This window comes from Neoarius graeffei, chromosome 1 (assembly GCF_027579695.1).
Source record: "Neoarius graeffei isolate fNeoGra1 chromosome 1, fNeoGra1.pri, whole genome shotgun sequence".
Taxonomy (NCBI): Eukaryota; Metazoa; Chordata; class Actinopteri; order Siluriformes; family Ariidae; genus Neoarius; species Neoarius graeffei.
Window position 1 is genome coordinate 50,669,200 of NC_083569.1, and position 22,209 is coordinate 50,691,408.

At 39.5% G+C, this 22,209-nt stretch overlaps 1 protein-coding gene across 1 annotated transcript in view; it reads right to left on the minus strand.

Annotated features, from left to right (window-relative positions):
* Positions 1-21,013, minus strand: part of pde5ab (phosphodiesterase 5A, cGMP-specific, b) — a 133,440-nt gene extending 112,427 nt beyond the window's left edge. The window contains exon 1 of the mRNA XM_060933485.1: positions 20,934-21,013. Within this exon, the coding sequence (XP_060789468.1) occupies positions 20,934-20,938 (5 nt within the window). The 5' untranslated portion in view covers positions 20,939-21,013. The remainder of the gene's footprint in view (positions 1-20,933) is intronic.
* Between the last annotated feature and the right edge of the window lie 1,196 nt (positions 21,014-22,209).

The following is a 22,209-nucleotide window of genomic DNA, read 5'->3' on the forward strand; positions in this document are numbered from 1 at the left end:
ACTTTGTCATCTCCAAGGAAACCCGAGGCAGCTTTGTCTTGGCAGGAAAAGCGCTGATGCAAATTTGATAGGAATACATTTGCATTGGTGATTAGGACTTAAAAAGTGCAATGCAAATGATCGCTGAGCAAATAAGCTCGTTTGATGTAATCATGCAGTGGTGGATATCTGCATTTCTCTGCACACCTGCAGTCAAACTGAAAACACTACACTTTCTTTAATGTCCTCAGAGTTTTCCTCTGTGTCGTTTCCTGCATAAATTTAGAGCAGGCTTGTTTCTGCTAGGACATGTTTAGATTATCTGAATACTCTGTGTAGGATGAAATATTTTATGAGGAATCTAAAGTGTACTAATGCCAGAAAACCAGACCTTATGGAAAAATCGCATGCACTGCACAGATGGTCATAAGTTTATCATAAGATTCTGTAAACAATATGTGATCACATGTGAAAAAGGATTATCCATGTGAGAAAAGTACATGTAAAAACCAAAGCCACATGCCACACGTGAATAATTGAAATACGTGAATTGTGTAAGAAGAATCATGTGTGAAATAACATTAATCATGGGAAAATGTTAAATTAAATTAATAGACACACTCTCAGGAAATAAAGTACATTATTGTACCTTTAGGGGTACAACAACTTGTCACTGAGGCAGTACTGTCTAAGGTACTTATTTGTACCCTTTATATACTTACAACCCCGATTCCAAAAAAGTTGGGACAAAGTGCAAATTGTAAATAAAAACGGAATGCAATGATGTGGAAGTTTCAAAATTCCATATTTTATTCAGAATAGAACACAGATAACATATCAAATGTTTAAACTGAGAAAATGTATCATTTAAAGAGAAAAATTAGGTGATTTTAAATTTCATGACAACAACACATCTCAAAAAAGTTGGGACAAGGCCATGTTTCCCACTGTGAGACATCCCCTTTTCTCTTTACAACAGTCTGTAAACGTTTGGGGACTGAGGAGACAAGTTGCTCAAGTTTAGGGATAGGAATGTTAACCCATTCTTGTCTAATGTAGGATTCTAGTTGCTCAACTGTCTTAGGTCTTTTTTGTCGTATCTTCCGTTTTATGATGCACCAAATGTTTTCTATGGGTGAAAGATCTGGACTGCAGGCTGGCCAGTTCAGTACCCGGACCCTTCTTCTACGCAGCCATGATGCTGTAATTGATGCAGTATGTGGTTTGGCATTGTCAAGTTGGAAAATGCAAGGTCTTCCCTGAAAGAGACGTCGTCTGGATGGGAGCATATGTTGCTCTAGAACCTGGATATACCTTTCAGCATTGATGGTGTCTTTCCAGATGTGTAAGCTGCCCATGCCACATGCACTAATGCAACCCCATACCATCAGAGATGCAGGCTTCTGAACTGAGCGCTGATAACAACTTGGGTCGTCCTTCTCCTCTTTAGTCCGAATGACACGGCGTCCCTGATTTCCATAAAGAACTTCAAATTTTGATTCGTCTGACCACAGAACAGTTTTCCACTTTGTCACAGTCCATTTTAAATGAGCCTTGGCCCAGAGAAGACGTCTGCGCTTCTGGATCATGTTTAAATACGGCTTCTTCTTTGAACTATAGAGTTTTAGCTGGCAACGGCGGATGGCATGGTGAATTGTGTTCACAGATAATGTTCTCTGGAGATATTCCTGAGCCCATTTTGTGATTTCCGATACAGAAGCATGCCTGTATGTGATGCAGTGCCGTCTAAGGGCCCAAAGGTCACGGGCACCCAGTATGGTTTTCCGGCCTTGACCCTTACGCACAGAGATTCTTCCAGATTCTCTGAATCTTTTGATGATATTATGCACTGTAGATGATGATATGTTCAAACTCTTTGCAATTTTACACTGTTGAACTCCTTTCTGATATTGCTCCACTATTTGTCGGTGCAGAATTAGGGGGATTGGTGATCCTCTTCCCATCTTTACTTCTGAGAGCCGCTGCCACTCCAAGATGCTCTTTTTATACCCAGTCATGTTAATGACCTATTGCCAATTGACCTAATGAGTTGCAATTTGGTCCTCCAGCTGTTCCTTTTTTGTACCTTTAACTTTTCCAGCCTCTTATTGCCCCTGTCCCAACTTTTTTGAGATGTGTTGCTGTCATGAAATTTCAAATGAGCCAATATTTGGCATGAAATTTCAAAATGTCTCACTTTCGACATTTGATATGTTGTCTATGTTCTATTGTGAATACAATATCAGTTTTTGAGATTTGTAAATTATTGCATTCCGTTTTTATTTACAATTTGTACTTTGTCCCAACTTTTTTGGAATTGGGGTTGTATATGCTTGGGAACATATATGTACCTAAAAAGGTACACATAGTTACCTTGAGGTACAGTAGGGGGTACATTAGTGTAGATTGCACCTTTCAGGAACAGAAATTGACTCCTACTGTACCCCTATTTCTGACAGTGCATGCACAACAGAAAATCCACTGAATGTCTGAAGACATGTGACTAAAATCCTTCAACCTTGACATGATTAAGTTTGGGGGAACCTGTGCCAATGATAGCCTCAGATTCTTGTTCTTGGCTGACACGAGGGGAATTCAGTATAGTTTTCTGCTGTTGTAGCCCATCCACCTCAGTGTTTGATGGTTTGTGCAGGTTGAGATGCTTTTCTACTCACCACAGTTGTAAAGAGTGATTATATGAGTCACTGTATCTTTCCTGGCAGCTCAAACCAATCTGGCCATTTTCCTCGGACCTCTCTTGGGTGGCACAGTGGTGTAGCAGTAAGCACTGTTGCCTCACAGCAAGAAGGTTCTGGGTTCGAGCCCAGCAGCCGGCGAGGGCCTTTCTGTGTGGAGTTTGCATGTTCTCCCTGTGTCTGTGTGGGTTTCCTCCGGGTGCTCCGGTTTCCCCCACAGTCCAAAGACATGCAGTTAGGTTAATATGGGACGGCCTTGGGTTGAGGTGCCCTTGAGCGAGGCACCTAACTCCCAACTGCTCCCCGGGCGCTGTTAGAATGACTGCCCACTGCTCTGGGTGTGTGTGTGTGCTCATTGCTCACGTGTGTGCATGTGTATGTTCACTGCTTCAGATGGGTTAAATGCAGAGAGGAAATTTCACAAGTGTGTCATGAATAAAGTTGTGCTTTCTTTTCTTTTTCTGTCTTTTTCCATCCACAAAACTGTCACTCACTCAGTGTTTTTATTATTATTATTATTATTATTATTATTATTATTATTATTATTAGACTCTAGAGACTGTTGTGTGTGAAAGTCCCAGGAGATCAGCAGTTTCTGAAACACTCAAACCAGCTCATCTGGTACCATGCCACAATCAAAGTCACACAGATCATACATTTTCTTTATTCTGATATTTGATACAAACATTAAAGGTAGACTGACTTTCAGATTTTTCAGGTTTAGGTCATAAAAAGAATTTTTCATGACATCCAATTATTTTTGTTTAGTGTACCGAAAGCTACTGAATTCAAATCACAGTCTTCCAATTTTATTAGTTTTTTTTTAAATCAAACAATTAATAAATTTTGGGCCACATGGCCCTAAATTCTCCACTATTATTTCTTGCTGCACCGTGACACATCACGTGGTGGGCTTTCCCCGTTCGCGCAAGGCATTGTGGGATACAAATGTGAAACAGGAAAGGAAAATGGAGGACGCAAATGAAACGTGAAAGACCGACTACAGTAATGGAAAGTGAGAAGAAAAGATGTTATGTTGTGAAGGAAAGGAAACGCAGGACCAAACTAATAAATATCTGCGGTCAGCGAGCACCTCGGTGTGATCAGCTGTTCGTTTAGTGACAGAATGATGGAACTGTCAGTGCACGGTCAAAGATAAACCTGTAGATGGTAGTAATGCAACACTGGATGCCAGCTACCATAAAGCCCTAAAGAAGAAGAAGAAGATGACGCTGAAAGGTGAACTTGCACATGCACATACTGGACTTCCTCTGTTTACTTGACTGCACGAAGCGAGCAATTTCATGCGTGTTATTTGCTAGGGAATCCCCTTAAATTAAAATAACTTCCTGGTTATTTAATGGCCTGTTTTTTTTTTTTTTGATATTACAGAAATAAACATATATCACGATGACCAAATTTCAGAGGGAACTAAATTTCATCGATTTTATGAAATCGAAAGGCCGTCTACTTTTAACTGAAGCTCTTGACCTGCATCTGCATGATTATTTGCCTTGTGCTGCTGCCACATGATTGGCAGATTAGATAACTGCATGATTGTGCAGATGTACAAGTGTTCCATAGAAAGTAGATGGTGAGTGTACAGCACTGTGCAGAAGTGTTACGCATATGCAAAGAAATGCTTTAATTCTTTACCCCTTAAAGCTGTTGCTACAGCCACCCTTGTATATGTATATACTGTTCACCCTGACAACATATTTACAGTGCCTTGAAAAAGTATTCATACCCCTTGAACTTTTTGCACATTTTTCCACCTCCTTACAACCACGAAATTAAAAGTTTTTTATTGAGATTTTATGTGATAGACCAACACAGAGTAGCACATAATTGTGAAGTGAAATGAAAATGATAAATGGTCTTCAAAATTTTAAACAAATAAAAATCTGAAAAATGTGGTGTGCATTAGTATTCAGCCCCCCTGCGTCAATACATTGTAGAGCCACCTTTTGCTGCAATTACAGCTGCAAGTCTTTTGTGGTATGTCTCTACTAGCTTTGCACATCTAGACACTGAAATTTCTGCTCATTCTTCTTTGCAAAATAGCTCAAGTTCAGCCAGATTGGATGGAGAGCGTCTGTGAACAGCAATTTTCAAGTCTTGCCACAGATGCTCAATGGGATTTAGGTCTGGACTTTGACTGGGCCATTCTAACACATGAATATTCTTTGATCTAAACCATTCCATTGTAGCTCTGGCTGTATGTTTAGGGTCATTGTCTTGCTGGAAGGTGAATCTCCTTCCCAGTCTCAAGTCTTTTGCAGCCTCCAACAGGTTTTCTTCCAGGATTGCCCTGTATTTAGCTCCATCCATCTTCCCATCAACTCTGACCAGCTTCCCTGTCCCTGCTGAAGAAAAGCATCCCCATAGCATGATGCTGCCACCACCATGTTTCACAGTGGGGATGGTGTGTGCAGGGTGATGAGCAGTGTTAGTTTTCCGCCACACATGGCGCTTTGCATTTAGGCCAAAAAGTTCAACTTTGGTCTCATCTGACCAAAGCACCTTCTTCCACATGTTTGCTGTGTCCCCTACATGGCTTCTGGCAAACTGCAAACGAGACTTTTTATGCCTGTCTTTCAACAGTGGCTTTCTTCTTGCCACTCTTTCAAAAAGGCCAGATTTGTGGAGTGTACAACTTATAGTTGTCCTGTGCACAGATTCTCCCACCTGAGCTGTGGATTTCTGCAGCTCCTCCAGAGTGATCATGGGCCTCTTGGCTGCTTCTCTGACCAGTGCTCTCCTTGCTCGCTCTGTCAGTTTAGGTGGACGGCCATGTCTTGGTAGGCTTGCAGTTGTGCCATACTTTTTCCATTTTTGAATGATGGATTGAACAGTGCTTCTTGAGATGTTCAGAGCTTGGGATATTTTTTTTTATAACCTAACCCTGCGTTAAACTTCTCCAGAACTTTATCCCTGATCTGTCTGGTGAGTTCTTTGGTCTTCATGATGCTGTTTGTTCTTCAGTGTTCTCTAACAAACCACTGAGGCCTTCACAGAACAAGTGTATTTATGCTGAGAGTAAATTACACACAATAGGACTCTATTAACTAATTAGATGACTTCTGAAGGCAATTGATTGCACTGGATTGTATTTAGAGGTATCAGAGTACAGGGGGCTGAATACTAATGCACACCACATTTTTCAGATTTTTATTTGTTTAAAATTTTGAAGACCATTTATCATTTTCATTTCACTTCACAATTATGTGCTACTCTGTGTTGGTCTATCACATAAAATCTCAGTAAAAAACTTTTAAGTTCGTGGTTGTAAGGTGGAAAAATGTGAAAAAGTTCAAGGGGTATGAATACTTTTTCAAGGCACTGTACAAAAAAAAAAGTCTAAAGACAAGATTTTGACAAGGTTTTAGACAAGGCATCATATGTCGTCATTATGGGATATACATGGGGTCGTCATATGTCGTCATTAAGGGGTAAAGAGTTAAAGCAAAGATTAGAATGAAATGAATTGTTATTCACATGAAAAACTTCTATAAAGAGCAGTAAACAGTACTAAATTAAACGAAGTACATATTTGACCTGACAACCCTTTGTCTTTAAAATCCAGCAGTAGTCTCAGGTATATTTAATGCATGTTTATGAATAAATTAGCTGGGAGGGTTTTCTAAACATCTGCCACAGTTCTTTTGGAAACTTTGAATATCATACTTGTTTTTGCAGGTAACCCCTGCAAATTGGAAATCTTCACTTTTTTTGTCTTTTACATAATATGTTACCTTCTTTATACTAACATAGAAATTTTTTCCTGTAAGGTTTCTTTTTTTTCATAAAAAAATCTAACACAAAGTTAGGATAAGAAGAAATTTTCGTTGTCTAAGACTTTTGCACAGTACTGTATACATACAATATATTAAGCACTGACCATCCATCCATCCATCCATGCATCTATCCAGTATCTTATCCCTCAGGGTCACAGGGGAAGCTGGAGCCAATCCTGGCTGACTTTGTGAGAGAGGTGGAGTACACCCTGGGCAGGTCACCAATCTAAATAGTTGACTAACATTTACAGTTAATATTTTAAATGTCAGGTAAACCTGACACAGAAATTTAACATCAGGACATACTGTACCTAATACAAAATACTGAGCAAAATGACCAACATTAGTATTAAAAAGGCCATTAATAACCATTAGTATAAATACACAGGTGATTATAGAAAATTGTGCACGCTGATTGGTCGAGAAATTCAGACTATTTCTCGATAATCACCTCGAGCGACTCGGCAAAATGGCGGCCAATCGCTTTGTCACCGTAAATGAGGAAGAATTACAAATGATGAAAGAAAATGCTGTTCCTAAAGGCACTAAAGATGCTACGAAGTTTGGTCTAAAACTATTCAAAGGGAAGGTGGAATTATGATTTATTTTATCGATTTCAAAACAAAATATTTTATGCGAGTAGGCACAGACAAGTGACACAAGTCTGTGCCGCACCGTTATTACATTTGCATGCCACTTTTGAAGTCTGAAATAAATGACTTTTTTTTAATATGATTTAAAAAAAAAATCACCTGTGTATTCATACTAAAACAATTATCTGCCTCAGGCTCAGTGAATATTGGCAATTATTATATATATTATATACAGGATGCTTTTTTCATGGAATAAAAACATGTGTTATGTTCCCTTCTAGTGGGTTTCATTCATTTGGTTTGATAGCATGCAATATTGTTAGCATATCACTTATCCTATGCGCATTATATCACTCTACCCAATGGAGAATGAGCATTGAATATGGTTTACGATATTGCATGGTTGTCAAGACAACATGCAACATGACATCACACGTCGGAGCTGATGCAAATATCCAATGAGAGAGTTTTCTGCTGTGCATGCACAGAAGCATTACTTTGTTCGCCAGGAAAAAGGCAGATGCGTTGAACACCTGAAAGGCTCCCAAAACTTCATTAGATATTCTTCACGCATATTTACAAGAGAAAAAACATACCAATGGACATTGAAAAACTGGAAAAGAGATACATTGGAAACATAAAACTTCAGCGCTAGGGAGCAACTGTGACAGTTTATAAACAAACATGGCCGCCAGGTTTGCTTCATTAAATACGGAAGATTTTGAAAGAATTTTGAAAGAAAAAGACGTGTTGAACACTCAAAAGGAATGTATAATAATAATAATAATAATAATAATAATAATAATAATATTGGCTGGCTTTTTTATGGTATATCAGATATAGTCCATTCAGCTACTCGTCTTCGACTCGTTCAATATCATGCTAGCTGAATGGAATATATCTGATATACCGTACCACTCAACACCAGCTAATATTATTTAAATAAAAACCTCAACTTCACTTCGGTTATTATTCACCGATAATCACTTCACCTTTGGCGAATAATTGTTAACTCGTGAAATCCATGACATTTTCAGGCCTAATAGATGAACATGATGTACACAGGTTTGAGTTATTTGACCTGTTAGATATATAATTTGCAGCTTGAATATAATTTTCACTTCTATAATTTCTCACTGAAAATTATATCGCCCATCCATTATCTGTAGCTGCTTATCCTGTTCTACAGGGTCGCAGGCAAGCTGGAGCCTATCCCAGCTGACTGTGGGTGAGAGGCGGGGTACACCCTGGACAAGTCGCCAAGTTATGGCAGGGCTGAAAATTATACCAATCTATATTTATATAATTTTCTCAGAAATTGTTATAAACTAGTGACTAGAGGCATTTTATGTGATGCTTTAATAATCAGTTTTCTCATCAAACATATGACTGGGCATACAAGTGTATTGTGCAGTGGGTTGTTATGTGAAAGAAGTTGTTACTGTGAAATAGTTGAAAAAATACACACCACTGTTTACCTTCGGTTTAATCTTGGAAACCAGGACACTGTCACTGTTGTGGGTTGCTACAACTATGGTAAAAGTTTGCAAACTGCTAATTATGAACCTTTGCTGATATTAAATAAACTGACCTGCAGCTGAATAAACAGTGGTGCATATACAGATAGTTTTTGTGTGCTTGTTAGCAGACCACTAAGATTACATTTGAAATAGCTTGGATAAATCATTGTGAACCATAGGTGCAGTAAAAATCCACAGATCCACTTCCACGATTTGTTATTTACGTCCCCATGACCTTCTGCGTATACACGTTGTACTTGGTGCCACGTGTTGAAGTATTTCGTAGGCTGTAAATCATTATTAAAAAATACTATGCAGAGGTAAAACCCATAAGCAGTTGCAAAGTCCAGAAATACATTTTTTGCTGTTACATAACAAAAGCAACATAGCAATAACTCACAGGCATGTCGTCCTTGCGTGCATTGCAGATGTTATCTATGGCAAGGGACTTACTGTTGTATCAAATCTAGCACAATGTGCAACACATCTAATCCGTCTTTTATTAAAGATGCTTGTCAGCCTCTCTGTGACCCCCAGGATTTATACCCACATTCACAGATATAACAAGAGATGTAATTCAGGATAAACAGCTTCATGCTCATAATGGAAGTCCATCTGGAACTCATCTCTCAGGCAAAGGTAATAACTGCAGTTATTTTCAGTCACTCAGCTGACTGAGTATATTGTTAGTTACCGGAGCTTGAACTCCATTTTTTCGTCCAGTGAACCCAAAATGGTCCATCAATTATGCGTTACGTATTATAGTTTCCATTACTGATCCGACTTTGACTTAATGTGCATTCATGAGGTATTTAAATGCAATTTCGTTCTGGAGCCTTTTATCCACTACTTATCTCTCAGATTATTGGATGCTTTTAGAAGCCAGGCATAAAATTTGCTTTTAGTCAAAATTAGCGTTGATGGCAACACACCAGTTTTATTCTGCCAATAATACACTCCTGTCCCTCATTCTCTCTTTCTCCTTATCTCATGTTATTCCATCTTAGGATGATTATATTGTATTTCAACTCTTGTGGCTTATTTGGTATTCCTCAGAGCAACCTGTTCAAAGAAGTCCAACTGTGTAGTCAGTGGAACAAACAGAGACGCTCATTTTGTGTGTGTGTGTGTGTGTGTGTGTGTGTGTGTGTGTGTGTGTGTGTGTGTAAAACAACAGCCTTGATTTCCCTCAGGCAACCTGATCGCTTTGTCATACCATGCTCTTTCGCCTCGCCCCCTACACACACACACACACACACACACACACACACGCACACACAAAAGAGGACACTTCACACTTTGTACAATTTGTTGTGCTATGACAACACAAAAGTGCAGAATGCATCAGACTAATGTGACAAAAGGACAAAATGCACAATATTTTAGAATCAGGAGGGTTTCCCAGTTATCACTAACCCACTGTGTTTGAGAGAGGCAGGTGTTTATGCCTGTAATTCAGATCAAAATTGATCTAAATGCATAATTTTCTGATGCAGAATTATATAAAAGCACACTGAACATACATTTGCTAAATTACCATTCATATGATGGCTGCAAACTCTTTTCTAATATTATACACAGGACCAGTCAAAAGTTTGGATGCACCTTCTAATTCAATGGTTTTTCCTTATTTGTATTAATTAAAAGACTCTTCATGTCTTAAAGTAATGATGGCTGTCATTTCTCTTTACTTAGTTGAGCGCTTCTTGACATGATATAGATTACTACAGTTGTGGAATAGGGCTATTTACTGTATTTTTATTATTTACTATTTACTGTTTGATCTCAAACGCATTAAGAAGGCAAGAAATTGCACTAATTAACTTTTGACGAGGCACAACTGTTAATTGAAAAGCATTCCAGGTGACTCCCTCATGAAGCTGGTTAAGATAATGCCAATAGTGTGTAAAGAGTCATCAAGGTAAACGCAGGCTACTTTGAAGAATCTAAAATATCAAACATATTTTGTTTTTGTTTTTTAACACTTTTTTATTTACCACATAATTCCATATATGCTCCAGATGTTATTTCATAGTTTTGATGTCTTCAGCATTGTTCTACAGTGTAGAAAATAATCAAAATATAGAAAAAGCTGTGAATGAGTAGGTGTGTCCAAACTTATGACTGGTACTGTTTGTGAAATTATGTAATTGATTAAAAAACAACAAACAAACCAACCAACAAACAGAAAATGGAAAGTTAGTAACAAACATGACCTTGAGGTTTTAAAAGTTATAATTTTATGAGTCCTATCAGTGACCACAAAGCAACACGTCATTAGGAATGTGATCCTGAAACTAAACCTTTATTTGTCACATATCTATTACAGCACAGTAAAATTCTTTCTTTGCATAGCCCAACTTGTTAGGAAGCTGGGGTCAGAGCATATGATATGGCGTCCCTGGAACACATAGGGTTAAGGGCCTTGCTCACGGGCCACTGAGGGTCCACTAAATACAAAATGTATTGTATTCAGGGGTAGCTCATCTCAGTGAATTAGGAGAGCTAAGCTCCCCCCATCTTTCAAAGGAAAAAGAAAATTCAGGATTAGGTTTCCTATTTGGGGCATCCACGTCATCTTATCTATAGTTAAAAGATGTTTTAAAGAGGATTATTTGTGTTTTTTTTTTTTAAATCACGTGTAACAGCATCACTAGTGGTCATACAAAAAACACACAGAATGATATGAAGCCTGGCTGTGGGCTAACTGAGCCCAGTGCTGTAGGCAGAGATTCTCTCTGCTATAGATTCATGCAGACAGTCAGCAGCAGTCGCATCATGTTATTACACAGCATGACACGCCCACCTAGTTTTGCGCTCCAATGGGCTAATGTATTCTAACCCATTTTGTTGACATTTCCATAATACAATCACCAGTGGGTGTGTTATGGACTCAGTTGCAGGTGTAATGAATGTGAACGAAGTGGATTATTTACTCTATCATGATTTTTCCACTAAAACATGCTTGGAGGAGAAGCTAAAAGTTGATAGACTGAGCACACATTGTCTAATCAAAGTACAAATTACACAAAAGGAAAAAAAAAGTGTTGCAACTTTTCTGTGTACCGTGTTTGTTATTCAGATGAAATACAGTTCAGATTCAAATGCCAAAAGTTATATATAAACTTTTAAATTATATATTAGTGATATATATTATTCACTGTGTCCCATCCCCAAAAAGATTTACCACCAGCAGCCAGTGATTGTATTGTATTGTATTGTATTTACACTATGTTGTATGACTGTATAGTATGTGTTTGCCTTTGTCACGTTATATCTCACTACCTCTCATGTCATTTATCACTTACTAACAGGTGTGATTTAGAATTAGAAGTAGCCATAATATCTAAATCCTTCTCTGCTCTCTCTCTCTCTCTCTCTCTCTCTCTCTCTTCCATCCCACTCTCTTCCCCTTCCTCTTCACCCTGTACATTGCAGACTTTCAGTACAGGTCAGATCTGCCAACTTCAGAAATTTTCTGACAACTCTGTGGTGGGCGGCATGGTGGTGTAGTGGTTAGCGCTGTTGCCTCACAGCAAGAAGGTCCGGGTTCGAGCCCCGTGGCCGGCGAGGGCCTTTCTGTGTGGAGTTTGCATGTTCTCCCCGTGTCCGCGTGGGTTTCCTCCGGGTGCTCCGGTTTCCCCCACAGTCCAAAGACATGCAGGTTAGGTTAACTGGTGACTCTAAATTGAGCGTAGGTGTGAATGTGAGTGTGAATGGTTGTCTGTGTCTATGTGTCAGCCCTGTGATGACCTGGCGACTTGTCCAGGGTGTACCCCGCCTTTCGCCCGTAGTCAGCTGGGATAGGCTCCAGCTCGCCTGCGACCCTGTAGAACAGGATAAAGCGGCTACAGATAATGAGATGAGATGAGATGAACTCTGTGGTGGTCTGGTGCATCAGGGATGGACAGGAAGAGGAGTACAAGGACAACTTTGTGGAGTAGTGCAGGAAGAGCCATCTACTCCTCAGTGTGGGCAAGACCAAGGAGATGGTGGTGGACTACAGGAGGAAGAAGACCAGAACCAGTCCCATTACCATTATGGTTCAGGACGTTGAGCTGGTTGACACCTAGCCTGGGCCCGCCCATCCTAAGCGTGACGCAACACGAGGGCCTGTTCCGAGCTTAGTCTGGCCAGGCAGGCTATCTACAGCATTTCCAAGCTCCCGAAAAATCGGGAACCAATCAACTTTGAGCATCTCCAATGGCCCTGGGTAGAGGCGTGTTCAAGGCAGTGACGTAGTAGAACTGCGACCGGAAGCCATAGATTGTTTACAGAATCTATGCCGGAAGCGCTTCATTCACTAGAAACATTACAAACATGGAGCAAGTTCTCATTGAAAACGGAGCAAAGAGCAGCCCTGGAGGTATTTATTGAAAGGAAGGACGTTTTCGCCTTGCTCCCGACCGGCTTCGGTAAGAGTTTAATCTACCAGTTAGCCCCGTCGCGTCACATACGTCAGAGGAAAGAGTGATGTGATTGGTTTAAGCTTCGTCACAGCCTTTTCTGGCTTCGACCAGTAGCAAACTGAGGCATTTCAGGGAGGCGGGTCAACCACGGGCTTTGGGAAACGGTTTGGCTTAATCGCTTGGCCAGACCAAATGCTCGGAGAGCTTTGAAGTCGCGTTAGCCAGGCTAGTTGACACCTTGGTGTCCATCTTGACAACAAGCTAAACTGGAAGGTTATCTCAGGCTGTGTACAGGAAATGGATGAGCAGACTCTACTTTTTGAGGAAGCTCATTTCCTTTAATGTTTGTAGCAAGATGTTAGAGATCTTCTACCAGTTTGTGGTAGCCAGTATGGTCTTCGTTGAATCAGGATGCTGGGGATGCAGAACCAGAGCTGGAGATGAAGAAAAAAAAAACCTCAACAAACTGATTAAGAAGGCTGGGTTAGTCTTGGGCTACTGTCTTGATGGGTATGAGGTGGTGGTGGAAAAGAGCACACTAAATAAACTCGCAGTCATTTGGGACAATAAACAGCATCCCCTCTCTGATCTACTGGTTAAACAGCAAAGCTTGTTTAGTAGAGGACTCATTCAGCCCCACTGTAGAAAGGTCATTTGTACCCACAATGATCACACTGTCCAGTTGCTCATCACTGTGCTGGGACATGATTTTGCCCTGAGCCAGTCTTAGCATAAGCTCACTGGTCAATAGCTGAATTTGAATAGTTGAGCTACCTTATCCACTATTTATATCCATATGCGCTGCCACTTTACTTCCATTCCTATTCCTGTTTACCCACTGTTTACACTGTTGATAATGTTTGCACTGCACTGTCCACTCAAGTCCACTGCTTATATCTACAGTGTTTACACCCTACTGCACTACCACATCACACTCTTACACTACATTCATTTTTATATCTTTATTCTTTTTTGTTTCATTTATAATTGTTTAAATTACACTTAGTATAATGTCTGCCTACCAACCAACCAACCAGCCAGTAAATACTATATCTCTGGAACATTTCTTCCACCCACAGAAATTCAAGCATTTGTTCATTTATCCCAGATATCCATGTGAAATTATAATGATATTATCAGGCTGTCAGTAAAATACATTCAGTCCCCATCACAAATACTAATCAGTGATTTACAGTACCTTGCATAAGTACTCATCCATGTTGTTGTGAAACTTGCAAATTATTTCTGATGCTACCAGTTACCATCAAAAGTCACATACAGTGGTGCTTGAAAGTTTGTGAACCCTTTAGAATTTTCTATATTTCTGCATAAATATGACCAAAAACATCATCAGATTTTCACACAAGTCCTAAAAGTAGATAAAGAGAATCCAGTTAAACAAATAAGACAAAAATATTATACTTGCTCATTTATTTATTGAGGAAAATGATCCAATATTACATATCTGTGAGTGGCAAAAGTATGTGAACCTTTGCTTTCAGTATCTGGTGTGACCCCCTTGTGCAGCAATAACTGCAACTAAACGTTTCCGGTAACTGTTGATCAGTCCTGCACACCGGCTTGGAGGAATTTTAGCCCATTCCTCCGTACAGAACAGCTTCAACTCTGGGATGTTGGTGGGTTTCCTCACATGAACTGCTCGCTTCAGGTCCTTCCACAATATTTCGATTGGATTAAGGTCAGGACTTTGACTTGGCCATTCCAAAACATTCACTTTATTCTTCTTTAACCATTCTTTGGTAGAATGACTTGTGTGCTTAGGGTCGTTGTCTTGCTGCATGACCCACCTTCTCTTGAGATTCAGTTCATGGATAGATATTCTGACATTTTCCTTTAGAATTCACTGGTATAATTCAGAATTCATTGTTCCATCAATGATAGCAAGCCGTCCTGGCCCAGATGCAGCAAAACAGGCCCAAACCATGATACTGCCACCACCATGTTTCACAGATGGGATAAGGTTCTTATGCTGAAATCCAGTGTTTTCCTTTCTCCAAACATAATGCTTCTCATTTAAACCAAAAAGTTCTATTTTGGTCTCATCCGTCAACAAAACATTTTTCCAACAGCCTTCTGGCTTGTCCACATGATCTTTAGCAACCTGCAGATGAGCAGAAATGTTCTTTTTGGAGAGCAGTGGCTTTCTCCTTGCAACCCTGCCATGCACACCATTGTTGTTCAGTGTTCTCCTGATGGTGGACTCATGAACATTAACATTAGCCAATGTGAGAGAGACCTTCAGTTGCTGAGAAGTTACTCCGGGGTCCTTTGTGACCTCGCTGACTATTACACACCTTGCTCTTGGAGTGATCTTTGTTGGTTGACCACTCCTGGGGAGGGTAACAATGGTCTTGAATTTCCTCCATTTGTACACAATCTGTCTGACTGTGGATTGGTGGAGTCCACACTTTTTACAGATGGTTTTGTAACCTTTTCCAGCCTGATGAGCATCAACAATGCTTTTTCTGAGGTCCTCAGAAATCTCCTTTGTTCGTGTCATGATACACTTCCACAAACACATGTTGTGAAGATCAGACTTTGATAGATTCCTGTTCTTTAAATAAAACAGGGTGCCCACTCACACCTGATTGTCATCCCATTGATTGAAAACACCTGACTCTAATTTCACCTTCAAATTAACTGCTAATCCTAGAGGTTCACATACTTTTGCCACTCACAGATATGCAATTTTGGATCATTTTCCTCAATAAATTAATGACCAAGTACAATATTTTTGTCTCATTTGTTTAACTGGCTTCTCTTTATCTACTTTTAGGACTTGTGTGAAAATCTGATGATGTTTTAGGTCATATTTATGCAGAAATATAGAAAATTCTAAAGGGTTCACAAACTTTCAAGCACCACTGTAAATAGGTGAATGGAGTCCACCTGCATGCAAGTAAAATATCAAATTATCTCAATATAAATATACATGTTCCTGAAAGAGCTGTTGAATTGAGTTTTTTCTGCAGGGTGGCTGGGCTCTCCCTTAGAGACAGGGTGAGAAGCTTGGTCATTCGGGAGAGACTCAGAGTGGAACCGCTGCTCCTCCACATCGAAAGGAGTCAGTTGAGGTGGTTCGGGCACCTTGTTAGGATGCCCCCTGGACGCCTCACAGGGGAGGTTCTCTGGGCATGCCCCACCTGGAGGAGACCCCGGGGCAGACCCAGGACACGCTGGAGAGATTACATCTCTCGGCTGGCCTGGGAACGCCTCGGTATTCCCCCAGAAGAGCTGGTGGAGGTGGCTGGGGAGAGGGAAGTCTGGGCTGTTCTGCTTAGGCTGCTACCTCCACGACCCGGACCCGGATAAGCGGCAGAAAATGGATGGATGGATAGATGGATGGATGTTCCTGAAAGGCTTCAGTGTGTGTCAAAGAAAATACCTAAACAAATAGCATCACGAAGACCAATAAATTATCAAAAAAAATCTGAGACAAAGAATCAATTAAGTGCTATGGCATGGAATGTTTGAGATATTTTTGTGTAGAGCTATGCAAAAATATCCCAGACATCCTGTAAAATGCCATTAAAACCATTTTAAAAATGGAAAGAATATGGCACAGCAGCATCTTTGCCTAGTGAAGATTGTCCACAAAGTCAATGACTTGATAAGGAGGACATTTTTCAGAGAAGCATCCAAGAAGTCAAGAGTGATTCTGATAGAGCTGGAGAGATCCACAGCTCAGATGGGAGAAGCTGTTCACAGGACAACCCTAGCACTAATACCACAGTGCTACAGTGGAATTCACTACAAAGCTGAATTCCAAATCACATTTAGAGTTTGCCAAAATCCATTTTGGAAATGTAGCAAACATAAGTAAAAAGGCTATATTGTCTAATGAGACTAACATTGAGCAAATTAGCCTTTGCACGATGCATTACGTTTATCAGAAACCCAAAACTGCTCAATGAAGCATAGTGTTGGTAGCATCATGTTGTGGGGATGCTTTTCATCAGCAGAACTGGGAAACTAGTTAGAGTAGCAAGATGGATGAACCCAAATATGGGAATTGTAAAAGAAAACCTGTTCCAGTTTGCAAGTCTGCCATGGATGTTCACCTTCCAACAGGGCAATAACCCTAAGCTTATTGTCAAAACTACACTGGAGTACCTCATAACCAAGAACCTGAACGTGTTGGAATGAACAAATCAAAGCCCAAAACTCACTCTCTTTGAGAATCTGTGGCAAGACTTGAAAATTGCTGTTCACCAACTGTCTTCATCCAATCTCATAGAACTTTTGCCAGGAGAAACATGAGGATCCAGATGTGTAAAGGTGATGGAGACATATTCCAGAAGACTTGCAGCTGTAATTGTAACCAAAAGTGTTCCGACCAAGTATTGACATCGGGTGGGAAATACTTATGCAACCAAAAAAAAATCTGCTTTTTAAAAATTTATTAATTATTAAAAAAAACCCCATTGTGTTGCTTTAAAATTTATTTTGTACCCTCAGTGTACATTATATTGCGTACATTACAGGCATTTAGCAGACACTCTTATCCAGAGCAACGTACAACAGGACCCTGTCATACCTACAGCAGTGGGCAGCCTGGGGAGCAGATAGGGGTTAGGTGCCTTACTCAAGGGCACTTCAGCCATTCCTGCTGGTCCAGGGATTCAAACCAGCAACCTTATGGTCCCAAAGCTGCTTTTCTAACCTTTAGGCTATAAGGTGTAAATCAAATGCTAAAAAACTCCAAGTAAGTCCAATTTAATTCCAGCTTGTAACACTACAAAATGTGGAAAAAACTAATGAATGAATACTTGTTTGAGACTGCAAATCAAAACTATTAGCAAGAAATATTTTAAAACAGATAATAGAACAACATCAAATAGTTTGGCATGGAAAACTGCAATCAGATGGTGCAACATCTAGATAAATATTCTGAGTGCAAAATATACTGTACTTAACACATTAAAACTCACACACAGAATATACACATCAGGTATATACCGGTAGAATACACTCATTAATAATGTTCCGTACAAGGCCCATCAGGCTGTTCCAATATTATGTGTGGTTTAAAGTGAAAAGGCGACTTTCGACTTCCAGCCACCTTAATTTCTTAGTTACACCAGTGGCAAGAAAAAAACAAATCTAACAACTGAAAGAAAGTACAATCTTACACAACTAATATTCTGGCCATTACAGAAAACTACATAAATCATTCATGTTCTGATGGAATGTCAAAAACACATGCCCGCTCATTTCTTTGCAGCAGTAGACCATCTGGCAGCACAGATTGAGTCTGGAGGCTGAATTATTTTGTGGCACTGATTAGGTGATAAATAAACAACAGATTTTAGGCAGGAAGTACATACAAGCTGAAGGACACCAGCCATAGCAGACGTGTGTCTCTTTTACTGATTTACTATTAATGCTGTCACCTACATCAGATTGTGAAATCCCAAATCCCTTGAAATCCCAACATCAACCTATTCCTTGTCAGGCAGTATCAAGCTAAACTATTGGTGCTGGATGTTGATAAGCTTGTAATGTAATTTCCAGATCGATCAAACAAACAAACAAACAAACAAACAAACAAACAAACAAACAAAATCTTAAAGTGTTGATAATAAAGAAGTGATAGATAGATAGATAGATAGATAGATAGATAGATAGATAGATAGATAGATAGATAGATAGATAGATAGATAGATGTAAGTAAGTTAGTGTTGAACTAACAAATATTCATCTGATAAGTTTACTAGTGTATTAGGTATTAGGGGTATGAGGTGGTTAAGAGCCTTCCAGATAGTAGTGGTGAAAAAAAGTAAAAAAAAAAAAAAAAAAAAACTCATCATTATACACATTTCTTTTTAAATGATGCTAACCAACCTACAACAATATTTTTCCAAAATTTTGTATATTATTCCTGGACCTCATTCATGCTGACTTTGACAGACTTCAACCCAAATTATTCTGTTTGGTTTTAAAGACCACATGGTGTGTTACTCTGTGTCAGTACATTGCATTAATTGCCTTATTACAAAATAACCTTCTTTACTACCTCCCTACAAATAAGGTTCTTTACTTACCACATACACTGACTTCAGACATTCTGGGTATTATTATCCTGTTGTTCTAAGCACAAATAAAAAAGCCATTAGATGAATCTACCCTGCACACAGAGACTAATGAAGATAAATCGAAGATAAAACTTAGAACTGTGACTTTTTCCAGGTATGTCTTTTATTTTCATTCACACATCATATTCTCGCCATTATTTTTAGAAACAAGGTCTTGGAATAGCTTACATCCTGAAATGGAAATTAAAGATCAACATGAGAACTTGACTTTGCAGCTATTTCCCCTTAAGGGAATTAATGACTCAGAAAAAAAAAAAGAATGAAAGCCTCAGATGTCCACTATTGTCATAAAAGTACTCCAGATACTAATACTAGGAAGTGCAAGATCCTCTTAACGGTACTGAGATATGCATCATCTTCACTTTTGCTGTCTTTCTGGACAGTTCTCTGTCCTGGATGATGAAAAGCATATGACTTTGGCAATAACTTCAAAATCTGGTATGGTGACAGAAATAGAATGAGGTTTCGGATTCTACTGATAAATATTTAGTTGAATAAAGTCCTTTTCTATCCATTGAAATGATCATGCCGTTGGCTATGATAGATTTGGAAAATTCCTATAGATATTATACTACTGGATTACATAAAATGTTTGTCAGATTACAAGAAAATAAAACGGCACATGCATATCTTAAACCTAATGTGTTTAAAAAAAACCTCTTGTGTTAAAAATATAGGTTATGTTTACCAATATTCACATTCTTACTTAAATTAAGCACAATCCAGAGTGATCGCCATTCCTCATACTTCATCATGTGCGTTCCTTGCCCTGGGCACAAACTAAACAATACCACCTGTTTCAGCCTTCAAACTATTCAAAACATGAACAACAAGAGCGCATCAGCTAACATTGATTCATTGCTTTCATCACCTACATCCTACCCAATCTATTAAGGTTACCAGAGAAGGGAATTGCAAGTAATCTATCAAAAATCTGCTGTTGATATTCAACAGTCTTGTAGCAAGATTATTAACTCTCTGTATAAAGTCAAAGCTTAGTACAAAATCCAGCGCACAACATATCATAAGCAGGCTAAAACCTTCTGCAGAAGAAACATACAATTAGCGAGTAAATTGATGCATGTCTGCCTGCAACATCCTGATGGTTTGAGTAAAAATCAATATATTCGTCCAGTCATGATGAACGAAATTTCCTTCCTTGTCTCGTGGAAATTCAAGGTCATGCACACTGTCATACACAGGCTCTTATGCAGGCAAGCATGTGAGGCAAGTATAACAAGGTCTGGCAATTGCTTAGTGTGTACTCAAAGCTAACATGTGCCAAACTAGTGCAATAGACTAGAACGAATGTTCTTCTAAAGTCAGACGTAAACACTCTCACGACCTAGTCCTCCCTAGAGTGAAGCTGGCTATCGTGGGAGCTTGGAATGCTCAGTTTTTTATGATGATGTGGGCAAATATTCACAAATGTTCTCCCATGTAAGCACTCACATATGAGAACCGAAGAGTTAGGTGTTAAAATTGGAAATTATGCTGAAACAATTTGAGAGCTGAACCAGCAGGCTGCGGTTGAAGCACATCAGGAGAATCCAACTTAGTGTTTTTTCTTGTCATAGCTTGTGTGAGAAAAAAAAAAGCCACTGTGATGTTCTGAAATATTATTTTTCATATTCTTTGGATTTCCTTTGCTGATACAAATACAAATCATTCCTTCATGTAAGTCATATTGGCATAAAACACACACACACACACACACACACACACACACACACACACACACACACACACACACACACACACACACACTTGTCACTATCAGGTACCCAAAACAAATTTTTAACAGTCACATTTTTTTGACTCACCCCATGCTGAAGTTTCATATCAATGCTGCACAGATAAGCACAGTGTCTCCAATAAAACACGTTATCTTTGCCTCTCTATACTTCCCCCCCTCTTTCTCTCTCTCTCTCTCTCTCTCTCTCTCTCTCCTTTAAACTTCCCTTCTCTGACAGAGGCTCCTGCTGGCCTGGCTTTTATTTATGTCCTTTTTTGGGACTGGAGGAGATGAAGAGTTGCAGAATTACTCTCGGGCTATTAGAGAGAAGAAAATTCCCTTAGCCTTTGAACTATCTCTCTCCTGAGGCATCAAGTGTGTGTGCATGTGCGTGCGTGTGTTTTCAAGGTTCAAGATGATTCCAAAACATTGCTGTCATGTGCACAAGCTTCCTTGTACAGTGAAATTCTTAGTTTGCACTTTGCACATTCTCACAGATGCTGCAGTAGGTTAGATTTAAAATAAAATTCAAATTAAATTAAATTTTAATTTAAAACCTAATATTGCATGGGTCTTTTTTTTAAATATCTTGGTGGTTATCAAACTTCCAACAATGATAGGAATATCTAACGATTTTGACCTTGTGGGGACATTTGGCTATTCCCCATAAGGATTTGTTTTCTTTTCTTTTCTTCTATACAAAAATTGCAGCTTTGTTTAAAAAAATAAAATTTCCTTTTGGTTGTTGAGGATAAGGTTATGGTTAGGTTTAGGTGTAGCTTAGCATTAATTAACTACGATCATTATTATGTCAGTGGAAGGTCCTCACAAGGATTATGGGATGTTTTTATATCTTGGTAGAGAACAAAATGTCGTCATGGGGATCCATCCATCCATCCATCCATCCATTATCTGTAGCCGCTTATCCTGTACAGGGTCGCAGGCAAGCTGGAGCCTATCCCAGGTGACTATGGGCAAGAGGCAGGGTACACCCTGGACAAGTCACCAGGTCATTGCAGGGCTGACACATAGAGACCAACAACCATTCACACTCACATTCACACCTACGGTCAATTTAGAGTCACCAGTTAACCTAACCTGCATGTCTTTGGACTGTGGGGGAAACCAGAGCACCCGGAGGAAACCCATGCGGACACGGGGAGAACATGCAAACTCCACACAGAAAGGCCCTCTGGCCTCGAACCCGGACCTTCTTGCTGTGAGGCGACAGTACTAACCACTACACCACCATGCTGGAGGATAGGAATAGGAATATCAGAGTTGTGGGGACATTTGTCAGGTCCTCATGAGGAAAGCTTTTTTTTTTCCTTGTAAAACTGCACCATTAATTAGTTCCATCAGTG